We start from the raw sequence: 12,800 nt of genomic DNA, 5'->3' as shown, positions 1-12,800 counted from the left end.
GGAGGAAGAGTATGGAGGAGGAGGCTAAGTATCTCCAGAATACGTAGCCAATACGGTTCTATTGAAACTGGAGACAGAACTGTTATGCATACTATTTTCAGGCCAAGAAAGAGTGGCTTTTACTTTAAAATCCAACAAGAGTTGTCTTGTCTGCAAAAAGTTCACACTACTCCCCTCCATAGTTTAATATGCCAATTTTACTTATTTGGCTTGTTGTCAGGAAACCAGTGAAGTCTTTTGACGTGTTTTACACTGCCTGCTCAGGGCACAGTGTTTTTCTAATCACATTTCAGAACTGAACAATACTGTTATTTATTCTAATTGCTAATGTAGAATTGTGTGGTGTACACTGCTACATTCTGGTCTTTAAAGTTTTGTGCCCTGCAGTTTCCTTAAAACTGTCAGAAGCAAAACTTTGGGACAAATAACAGATCTTAGAGAATGGGATTAACAAATCCTTCCAACATTGGACTACCTTATCAGTGAGTGCATACACAGACCCAGGCAGCTGGCGTTCAGAATTCAACAATATTTCTTGCAGTCACTGACTGGTTAGCAGAACAGGGAGTGTTCTGGTTGTTCACTCATTCCAGCAGTAGTATCTGCAATGTCATCTGCTAGATGGGGATTCACTTTCCCTCTTGACACTATGTTAAAGAGAGCTTTATTTTCCTAGCTGTTAATTTTGTGGCACAGTGCCTACAACCATGTTAGATGACAGTGTTGGATTTGGACTGTGGCTGTCTCTGTCAGTCAATGGTTATATGCAATTTTTTTAAAAGAATTTTTGGCATCCTTCTATACCTAAGCACTGTACAATGCATAATATATTGTACTTCAAAGTACTATTTTTATCCTGTAATAGAAGCTGCAGGCTATAGACCTTATCAACATGCACAACAAACATGTTAGTATTACAAAAAAGAAGACTAATTACAGATTTATATTCTGGCACATATCTACACTTAAAACATCTTTATTACTAGCATCATTCCCTCAATGCACAGATTTTTTTTTTTTTTTTTTGTGGTTTGCTGTTCTTAGTTTTCAGAGCTTCTTTGTACAAAGACTTTTTTAAGCAGCACATAAATTAGGAATATAGTTGGTGATACTTTGGGAGGTGTGTTAATTTCCATTAAATAGAAGCATACTGATTTGTGCTAAAAATATTGTATTTTTGGTCTGTGCAGAAATGATAAACCTCATCAAAAACTATTCTGTGATAGGAAGTATGTTGCCAATCCCACAGATCAACTTTAACTGTGAATTTTCAAGACCTTGTTCTCCTCTCAGTTATCATTTTCAGTGTTCAAGCATTTAAAAATGACAAGGACAAGCATATGGACATCATATTTTTTAAATAGGCAATGTATCTTTGGGAAAAGGTCAGTTTGAGAGACTTTTCAATTAAGGCTACAGAACCAACTGCAGCTTTGAATTAGCCCCATTCACTTTCTGTATAGAGTTAAGGTATGTTCAGAATCCACTTTTATTTGATTTTAAACAACCCAGCTACCGTTATTCCTTGTTTGTCACAAACCAAGTCATATCAAGTTACTTCAATAAGCTCTGAAAGAGCAATACCATGCTAAAACTATGTATAACTGTGTGTCCCCATACACTGGCTTGCTGAGAAGAGATGGTTCCTGAATCCAAATGCAGGAGGAAGTAGCACCATCACGAGTGGCGCATCTGACAGCCAGACTGTTCTCTGTACATATGCAGCTCAGATTAATTAATACGAAAAAAAGACGATCTGCTTCATTTCAGAGACAACATCACTAGTCAGAAAGATTTTGTTATGGCTAGTTAATGTTTCTCTGAATTTGTTTTTGAGCTATGGGAATAAATAAAAGTTAATTATTACTTAAAGCTGAAGTTAATTAGTAGTTGGTGGGCTGTCAGGGGTTACTGCAGAAGAAGATGCTTTATTGTTGAGTGTTTTGTATAGCTAACAATCCTTTTGTCCTTTGAAACCACCCATGACTCAGACAAAGGGCTGTTTACACAGTACAAATTCATGTAATACAGCTAGACCTACTCTGCTGTAGGACATGTTAGCAAAACAGACAGATATGTGTTAAGGCAAAACTGGGCAGCTTTCCAGCCTCTAAATTCCAAACTTAATTCCTTTTACTTTTCTAAGAAAAGTTTAAAACTTAGGCCATGCCTTGACTCTCATATCATTACACATTACTTTTTTCAAACTATGGCCTTTCATGTAATCAAAAGGCATGTGTCTTTGATACCCACATTTGTATTTACGTAACATACAATCACTTTGAACTCACAAAAAAAGACAAAGGGCCACAGTTTAATAGATTGTTATTTTAAAAGGCGTATCCTGTTTTAAAGATGTGACTTTTATACTGCAGTCATTTAGGGGTGGGTCTGCTGAGGCCTTTTGTACTCTGTTTCTCTGTACTAGCTGTTACGGTGTTCATGACGCTGTTACCTGATTGCAGCAGTAGATGCACACCTGTAAAACTATTCATCAACCTCAGGCAGCCTGGCCTTGAACTAGCTAAACTTGTGCACAAAACTAAACATGACTTATTTTTATTTAAAAATGACTATATCCTAATTTAGCCATTTTCCAATCAGCATAACCACAGGTTGTGATACACTGAAGTAAGCGTCTTTGGCAGTAGTTGAAAACCGAACACTCCTCTGTACTTCTTTGTTCCATGTCCCCTTTCCAAGTCCTCTATTTAGATAAGAAACAATTATGGCTAGGGATTAACCCTTACTGTGTACTTAGCCAAAGGATCTTTGAAGATGGTACTGCATATAACTGTTAGGTGTGGTTTATATGCCACATATAAAAAAGAGTGATTTGGCTGCTGCTGAGCATGTTCTGCTTACTACCCAAAGGACTGCTCCCATTCCTGGTAAAGCAGGTAAGACTCAGCAGGCACTACAGCAGGTCTAAGAGGTGAGCAGAATTTACCCAGCATAAATGGCATAATCATTGTTGTCCCAATAATATCTAATGTAGATGTAAATGAAAATGACTTGCTCAATCTCTGGAAAGAAAATTCCAGGTACAAATGGAAGCTATAGGGCTATTCAACACTGAAGTACAATAGGGAAAAACTGTAAGAGAAAGCTGCATTCCCTCTTTATGTTTTTTTTTTTTTTTAATAGGAAATACTAATGCTCCTGGCTGTCCACAGTTAGTAATCCACTGTAAATGCTGTTAACCACTGCTTGAATAAAACACAAGACAGCAAATTTCTCTTGAGGCTTTAAAAGTCACCAGTAGAGGCTTTAAAAGTCATCCACCAGAGCAATGGCTTCTAAAGTGGGGTGCAGAATTAAAATATTTTTAGGCCATTAATAATTAAAATAATATTAAAAAATAGCATTAATTCCATCTTTATCTTTTAGTTATTTACTTTCTATCATTGAGTACATTTTATAATGTACATAACATATTAGCACAGTAGTATGTTTATATAATTTATATATAAATAAATATACTGGGTAGTGTGCTCAGTTTTTTTACTGATATGGGCGTGTAATCAAAAACATTTGGAGACCAGTTCATTAAAGTCCTAAAATAACTTTAAATGGTTCCCAGAGGCTTAAAGTTTCTTTTAAGTTACTGTTAGCTTTTCTCAAATGCTAATTTGTAGTACCGTTCCTACAACTTTTTTAAAAAGCTTTTTTATTATTACTATCATCATCAGCCAGGAGCCGATTTCATACATCATATCAACAACTGTTATTCAGGAAAGATCTCTCTGACTTCAATGCAGCTATGCACGGCAGCTAGGGCTCTGATTACTATCTTCTGTTATGGGTATAAATAGCCTGCAGAGTACCCATCAGATCAATATAGAAGAACCTCACAAAGAAAGCTGTTTTTACTGTAGCAAGCAGTAATTCTTCTGGTCTGACACAAAGTACATGAGGCATTTCAAAATATGAGCTGTATGCAAACCTTTCTCTTGGTGCCATCACAGTTTAAAGCACGAAAGAAAGTGTGCAGGTCTGTTTTAGCACTATTATTTTGGGTACTTGTAGACTGAGTGCTCACCTCAGGCATCCTGTGGCATTGTAGAAGATATCAGGGTCAGACAGAACACTTGACTTTGGGTAATCTCGATCTGGCCAGCCAGAACAAGGGATGAGAACAGCTTCCGTCAAGGTCTGAAGGGCTTCTTTAACCAACAGATGCTTCAGCTGATCATTGGAGGACAAATTCCACAATAAACCTGCAATATCCAAAGTAAAATCAGAGTGGCAGAAGACTCTCCCAAAGTCTGCAAGACGTAATCTCAAACTCCTTTAAGTTAATCAGTGAAGGAGCCTGTCTGGCTCTTGACATCCTCAAGAGGAACAGAAGAGGGTGATAAGAGCTCACCAGTCACCATGACACAATACCACACAACACCCTACCATGTGTGATTGCACACTGCTCAGTCTTTAGAGTCACCAGTGAGAGTTGAGAGGCTTTTTTCTTATTTTCTCTCATGAGATAAGCACTTTGGCATTCAGCCATACACGGACTACATGAACATACTCTTCCTTTATCTTAAACTAGTGCAATTAGCCATATTATGTCAAACAATCACTAAAGTGATAAACAAAAGAATCTGAACTACAGTGTGGAGTTTCTCTGTCTGGAAAAAAAAAAAAAAGCTGAACTTTTTGGATTGAACATTGTTAACATCTGAAATTGGTGCCTATTGGTTCATGTATTCTTTCTAGGATTATGGAAAAAGGAGTCAAAAAATAGTGAATGTACAACAAATTTGATTTTCTGTGTCCTCTCATTGAGCAGGTAAATGACAGAGCTTTTAGGCATATGTACATGACTGGAGAGCACAGCAAAAGTTGTACCTTAACACTGAAGAAAGAAATAAGTAGCTCTGAATGTTCACTATTGCATTATTTACTGTAATTTTGACCACCTCCTCCAGCTGCGTCAGTTTCACAAAGAAAACACTTTCTAACATAAAACTCTCCTTTCTGAGGATGCAGGTAGTTTTTTGACACAGGGAAAGGTGTTTATACCTTCATGTCAGTGTACTGCAACTCTAAGAGTGAACCTGTGTGACAGGACTTTGATCTGAGGATGTGGAAATGGCGCCAAAACAAAGGGTGCACTTATCTGTGTAATTAAAGTCAGTTATCCATATAGTCCTTCCAACGTCTGACAGAGAAGTGCAGTTTTCCATGGCTCTGCATGCCCACTGCCAATTCGTAGCTATCATCTTCTCAGTCACCAAGTAACACACATAAAGCAGAGCTAACATCCAACACCTGTGATCACTTACACATTACCAGGGAGGAAATCGTCCCATCTAGATGCCTGGCAGGACTAGTTGCACTTCCAAGTACCAACAACACACCAGAGAATAAACTTGCAAAGGGGGGTAGATGGGAGGCACAGTAAGTGAGTTTACAGGTCTTTGGAAACCTGCTGGAAGATGGGAGATGCCCATCACCAAGTTTCTCTAACACTTGAAGGCAAAATTCCTCATAAGAGGGAAAAGTGTTAACAATTTATTTAGTGACAACTGTCTGAACAGTGACAGTCAACCAGTGGTTAAGTAACACTACATACCTTGTCTACTCACATTGTGCAAACACTGAAACAAATTTCAAGTATGAGATTGTAAATTGGTTAGCTCTGCTTCTGTTCTATACCAACAGATGAAAAATCTCTTTAAAGAAGTCTTCCCTAGACAAGTATTTTCACTACAAAGGCATTCATTGTTTCCCCCACTTGCTGCTCTAAGTTTCATAGACCTCCTCCTCCAAACACTGGCAGGATATTAGTGAACGTTCCTTTCATCAGTTCACAACAACAACAAAAAATGTTTCTTTTGTATCGCCTTATACTTTGAATTTAATTACAGCTATTGTGAGCAATAATAAAATCAAAACAAAAGCCAGCCAGAAGCAGCCCATTCCTTCTTCTTGGATCAGCTCTTGAACCTCTGTATTAGGGGATAAAAGGAAGAATGTACTTTCCTGAGGGATAAGTAAGGCTTACAGGAAGTCAGACAAACAGTCCAAAGGGCATTGGTAATGGAAGCATGTTAAGACAGAACTGCATAAATGCATGGGCATAAGGACAGAATATCATATTAAAAGGCACAAGTGCATTTTGAATTACAGACACCTAGAATAGAGGTCAGAATCATCAGAACAGGATTTGAATGCTGTTCATGTTGTAAATTTTTTGACATAAATCCTACCTATACCCACAGGCACTGTCTCATTGGGGTTAGAAGAATTCTCTCGGTGGCATTCTGTATTTGAATGGATTTGTTCAATTTAGTCTTGATAAATTGAATCAATTTAGTCTTGATAAATAAATAAAATGTCTTTAAGAGTGGGCCCTTTCCTTGCAGCTATATGCTATAATGTATTCATAGTGACATATTTTCCCCTTAGATGGTTGTTTGGGAAAATGGGTGGGGTCTCCTTAAAATTTATATTTCTTACTATGACAGTTCTGTTTGTGCAGTAATCTCCCCCGCAGAAAGAATTTTCTTTCATTTCTTTGATTTACGCTGCATGATAACAAGATCAAGAGGTTAGATTCTCTCTAGAAGATCATCTGGCTTACCTTCAAAACCTTTTTTTTTTTTTTTTTCATGCAGCAACCATTTTCCTTTTTGTTTCTCAGTGTGCTCACTAAACACTACAAAACATCATTCCTGTCTTGGCTCCTGCATTGTTTCAAAGTGACTGTCCTCTCCTATTGTTCAGGAGTATCCTCATTCCTTTCCTAAAAGACATACAAGAATTTTGTATGTCAAATAAAGGACAAAGCCTATGGCTCCTTCACTTTAGTCTCATTAACCCTGTAAGCACGGACATTGCACAGAGAAAGCCAGCAGCCATTTTCTGCATGTAGGCATTAGGTAAACAGGTCCATGGCAGTTTTCAGACCACTGTCATAAGCACACAGCCACTTTGGTGGGGAAACTGGTTTCATGCTTTTTGTGCATTCTTCTGGAAGGCACATACTGTGTGGCAGGACACAGAACTTGCTACAGTTAGCATTTACCTCCTTACATTTCATTGCTTTCAGTCTTTTCACAGGACGATACAAGCCTCACTGCATGACTATGCTCAGGCTGTTCTCCTCAGCCGAAGTGCTGGCTTGCAATTGCATTTCTGGTGTTCAAACTGGAGTATACACAAAGGGAAGAGCAGCTGCAGGTTCTTATTTGTGGTGGAGTCAACACAAGGGAGTCACATTCTTGATATTGAGAGAGCTTTCCCCTACTTTCCTGTTATTCCTGTGGGCTTCTTTGCTCCTCTCTTCACAGTGGGAAAAAAAAAAAAAGGGAGACCCAGGAAGAAAACACAGACCTTCAAAATACTCTGCGAGATATACAGCATACGATATGGCTCAAGATTAGGCACGGTTCATTGGTACTAACTGTGCTGCTGCTAATTAGCCACTGACCTTAAAGATAAGCTTCTAAGGCTCATATTTACTTTTCTCACATGCACAAGTATTAGGATCATATTTCTGAGAGGTAATGAAGAAGTGTTTAAGAACACAAACATCTTCTCTCCAAAAACGTCTTTATCATCATGTATTTTTGTCAGGTGGAATGCTTTGGTACAAGGCTTCCTGCACAGCAGCAGAAACAAAAAGCTTTCCTTTCTTGAGCTTAGGCATCTTTATTGATGAGCATCACATGCTTTCAGTTCTGGGACAGGAGACTCTCACGGGAGTGCAGTGTGTTATTACCAGCTACTGATCTCTTCTGGGGCAACACATGCAGCTAGCTATCACATCATATATTTGGAAGTCTCTAATTTACAGGCAGCTAACAAGTATGATGTGGAAAGATAGGCACCCTTCTCATGCTGAAGAGGTGGAATTCCTGATTCTGCATTAACCTTTTCCTGGAAGTATGTTACAACACTCCACTGCAATTGCATGCATAGAGCTATGATATTCCTCTAGGCAATGAAGGAAGCCAAAGGCAATGAAAGGTACCAAGGTTTTGGTCCTTGAAACTTGAGACAATAATCATTCAGGGAAACATGCTCTGTGGGGTTAAAACCATTTTGGTAGAAAGGCACTCAGAGCTTTGCACAGCACTTGAAAAAGCCTTATGATGCAGCCCTTACAGGACAGAAATTCCAGTGTTTCCTAGCTATCATTGTACATGCCAAAAGCATCTGGAAGTACCAACCTCAGTAAGCACACGCTAACAGTGATTGTCTACTTTCTGCCTGCAGCCTGCTCCTTGCCTGCCTTGTGAAGGGTGGGAAAGAAATGTGACTGGAAGCAAAGTTAATATTCTCAGAGAAAATCAATCAACAAGGCTGTCCTTTGCCCCGTGGGCTCCTCACAACTTGCTAGTGAGCAAGAAGAATCCCTGAACTGATGGCAGAAAATCTGCTGTAGTGACATTTTCACCAAGGGACCCAATGTTCTTCCTCCTGACCGCACATTTGCTCTTGAAATAGTGCAATACCCTCTTTTCCTTAATTTTTAAAGCAATCACCTGCAGCTGATACGCATGAAATAACATCAGAATATTTTGCTATTTGCTATTATGCTAACTACAACAACCTGCTCAATATTGCCTAGATATTACATTAGTGTCTTGTATACTTCATAAATAAATGTTCAGTGACAGCAGTAATTCCAGAAAAAAGGTGACCCTTCATCAGTTTTCACACTACTGAAGGGGAAGACAATACTCACAGTACCTATATCTGTACATGTCCTCCTGCATAAACAGTCAAATCTCACATCAGAAATGATGGAATTGCTAGAAAAAAAATACCAAAGTTTTCTGGCCACTGTGCCACCATTTTCACTGCTTGCCTCACTGGTGTGTAAATGCACCAAAAGACAACATGCTATGCAATAAGTTATTTAATGATCATTAAATTAATGCAGATCCAATTCTGCATCTGATGAATGCAAAAAACTTCAAGACATTTTAATGTTGCAGAGTGGTAGAACTGAGCCAAAAGAGCCAACAATACAAAGCTTTGTTCTCCAGCTCAGGGAGCACAGTATTTTAAATACTTAAAAGAATGCAGAACTACAGAAGGTTTCAACATGCCTTTGCTTCAAGGCAGGGCTGCTTGACACCTCCTGTATCTTTGTAAGCACTATTTAATAGCTTCTATTGCTGGTGTCTTTAAAGAACACTTGAAATAAATCTCCCATTCATTTATTCATAATGTTTTCTTCCATTTGTAAAATATAAACCTGTTCTTCCTTTGCATGCTAACTAAAACGAATGTGGGTCACCAGCAACTGACTTCCTAAAGATACACTATAGGATTGCAGGGACAAAGTGGTGGGCATTTCTTAACTGGTTGCCTCAAAGCCAATGGAGCAGTAATCACAGGTTTCTTGTGAGAAATGGTGGCCTTTTACTCCCAGCATTCCTTCCACTACACTGATGTATGACAAAACATGTAATATGGAGGTTTTGATCCAAAGGGCTCTTCCTCCAAGATCACAATGGGTCACACTCCTTTTTAAAAGTTTGTCAAGAAAGTAGAACAAAAAGGATGAGATCCAAACCCCCGCAAAAACTGAGTCAAGAAAGCAGGTCACTCCACTGATTGTGTCATATCATCTTTACAAAAAAAAAAAAAAAAAAAAAAAGGATGTTCTCCAGGAATTCTCTCCCTTACACACAGAAAGGATGCAATGTTTCTGTGGCAGGGTTTTCTGCTTTTCACCCATCTGAGAAGACTGGCACTGGGGTGTAAATTGCTATCAGTGAATGATCTCAAAGAAGAAATGTGTGGCTGTAGGGTTTGTGGGGAGCACCTGTATTCTATACCTGGCACCTGACAGTTCTGGGGGACAGACCCAGCACAGTCTCCAACAAAGAGCTTGCAGCAGCACAGTGAGGGCTGAGCTGCAGTGGAAGTAATGGACAATAATTATGGTTCCTTGCACCTCTGGGACTGCTCAGAGCAGCATTCATCAATATGGTTTGGAAGAATTTGCTATTTGGAGCTTTACTTTCTTTTCTGGAATATCAAGAATTTTAAGGTTCCTGTAAACATATAGACCTATGTCATCTCTAAAGAAGCTTTAAGAGGGAAAGTTGCAGTTCCTACTCTCTTCCTGCTGTCTTACACACAGACTGATATTGGGTCTGAGGACCTTGGAATTTCACCCTAAGAGAAGTGTTTAAAATAGGTAACAATGCTTTTTTATTTAGTCACTAAGTGCTGGCCTAGGTAAACAATCAGGTACCTCACATGGAAAGCCTGTGCACTACTTAATGCCCTTCATGCCTGAAGGCACAGAAGACTACCTGTTATTTGCTTTTTAGTTTCCACATCCTTGGTGTATTGAAGTAAACGGAGCAAGACTGGGATCCCTTTCTGCTCTGACACTTCCAGTTTGTTGTCATTGTCCTCAAACACCAAGTTTCTCAAAGCACCGCATGCTGCACGCTGAATGTCCTCATTCTGAACGTCAAGAAGCTGCAAAAGTCTGGGGATACCACCAAGTGAGAAAACCTGTGAGGAGGAGAAAATGCAGCAGAGAATAGTTAGATGCTGAAAATGACACAATCCACTCCCTCTTCCCCTTGCCAAAACTTTATCGTTGTAGGGCCTTTTTCATTCGCTCGTTTGAAACACTTGAAGCACAGATCGTTAATCATTTGGACATGACTGTTAACTTCTGGGCTTTCATATGAGTCACAGTTCAAGTCTACACCTAAAGGAGGCATCATGTTTTAGTAATTAATGCAAGAGAATGAAACAAGCTGTCTTCCAGCTCTGCCACAGATTTGTACTCGTTGACAAGACATTTGATTGTTCTGTATTTTAGCTTCTACATTGCTGAGATGTATATTTAAGATTCAACTCTGGAACATTCATTAACTGCTTTGAGATTTCTGGATGTTACATGTTCCTGATGTGTCAGATTGTATTTTTTACTTGGCAGCCAGGCTGGTGGGAAAGATAATACTTTTCCCTGTTAACTTCTGTGCATGTGCTGACTATATGTTAAATAAGAATACAGTTTACTTGGTACTTATCTGTGGCATACTGAGAAAAAAATAGAGAACTTCAAAACATAAACTGTTAAACATTGTAAGCCAGTCAACTATCGAATCACCCACATTTAACAAAGACTACTCTTCAGTGTCTAATTTTGAAAAAATGAAATTTTGGCCCCAAATGAACGAAGAATTAAGAAGCTGTTATTTTATAACAGCTGTATGGAAACAAAGAGTTTCCAAGTTCTACGCGTTGTGACAAATGATGAATGCACTATGAGCTGCGACACAGTATACTCAAACCTTGGCTCATTGAAGAGTGAGATTACAATAAAAAATATCTTACATTCATGTACAATTGAGGATGGTTTCCTCCAGCATCTAAAAATGCCATATGGCTTTGAGGACAAACTCATCCTTGTGTAGAAGTGACAGCATATGAAAGACTTAGAAATCTGATATAACTGTTTTGAGCACTCCAGAGCCTAATGATAAAAAGAATTTGATATGACCAATAGATGTTGAAAACCAGAAGAAATGAACTGCAACAAAGCCTTTTGCCCTTAGTACCCCAGCAAACTACACTGCATGTCTGCCTTTCCTCTGATTCAACTGTACAAAAAGCAGTTTCTTGCTGCTGTTGCACTGTTGACCTGATCTACCCTGCATTCATTCAAAAACACCTAGATTCTAACAGAAGGAAATACAGAAATCTATATCTGAAGGTAGGCAGAGATTAGAACACTCTGAAGGCAAAGGCACGTTTTATTACAGTAGATAAGCCTGTTTGACACCAATACCTTACGGTTCTTTTATTTGTTTGTTTGTTTTTAATTCAAACATTTATGCTGACTTTCTGTCAGTAATTTTAAGTGAGTTGTAGCTCTTGTAAAACAAGTGTAGTCAGCTGGACCCCAAGTGCAGAAGAGCTTTACAAAAGCTATTGGTTGGTCTGTCTAAATTTTCATTGGTAGACAAAATCCACCAAAATACTGTAAGACCACATGTTCAAAAGAAAAAAGAAAAGCCACTAGACTTACAAACCATTGTGTAATGCAGAACAAAGCATTAGGAGACAGAGAAAAGGAATGCACACTGAAAAGCTAAAAATGGCAAATAAGACAATGCAAACAAAGAAAGGTCTGATGGGCACCAAATAGAGAGGCTTAGCTAGGATACGTGGGATAGACAGGAGAACAGAAGAAGGCTTCAGGCTGACTGGTTCAGTTTGAACATTTTTAGTCCTCTGCCTGTTTTTCAGGGAAGCTGCCTGAGACAGCTTTGAATAATAAACCACCTTCACACATTCAGTTCTGAAGCTCTGTCCTCAAACTAAAGTTAAAGCTGCTAATTATACAGGTGTTCTTTCCAAAACAGAGTTTGACCTACTGTGAAGTTCATTAAACCTACTAAAGGACTGAGTGATGTCTGGTTGTCACTGAACTGGGCTGCATATACAGAGTTCAGACTGAAATGACTTCATTTCAGTTCAGACTGAGCAAATCATGAAATAAAGAAAGTGTAAGATATTTTTAAATGGTTAAAGTAAAATAAATAACTGCTGTACACGTGAATGTACAGAACTATCAGTCAAATGAACCATGATTCTGTTTAACAGTGAAATTTAAAGAAAAATGAAGAAGAGGATATTTTTAATATGTCCTGTCAAAAACGTTTAAGAGTTTGACCTGTTTGATCAATCTATACAATATACAAATGTATTCGTACAGTCCTAGCAAGCTCCTATCAGTTTGCTTCATCCACATCCTGTTTTAATACATTTGTGTGGTTCTAGCAAACCCTGAAGCTTGGATAATTTTGCAG

General features: G+C 38.6%; 1 protein-coding gene across 1 annotated transcript in view; it reads right to left on the bottom strand.

The window, feature by feature from the left end:
* PKP2 (plakophilin 2) overlaps positions 1 to 12,800 on the bottom strand; it is a 44,339-nt gene that overhangs the window by 14,729 nt on the left and 16,810 nt on the right. Inside the window, exons 5-6 of the mRNA XM_027455206.3 lie at positions 10,281 to 10,488; positions 4,043 to 4,220 (exon numbers count right to left, since the gene is read on the bottom strand). Coding sequence (XP_027311007.3) covers positions 4,043 to 4,220; positions 10,281 to 10,488 — 386 coding nt within the window. The remainder of the gene's footprint in view (positions 1 to 4,042; positions 4,221 to 10,280; positions 10,489 to 12,800) is intronic.

This window comes from Anas platyrhynchos, chromosome 1 (genome assembly GCF_047663525.1).
Source record: "Anas platyrhynchos isolate ZD024472 breed Pekin duck chromosome 1, IASCAAS_PekinDuck_T2T, whole genome shotgun sequence".
Taxonomy (NCBI): domain Eukaryota; kingdom Metazoa; phylum Chordata; class Aves; order Anseriformes; family Anatidae; genus Anas; species Anas platyrhynchos.
This window is presented reverse-complemented; position numbering and strand designations above follow the sequence as displayed.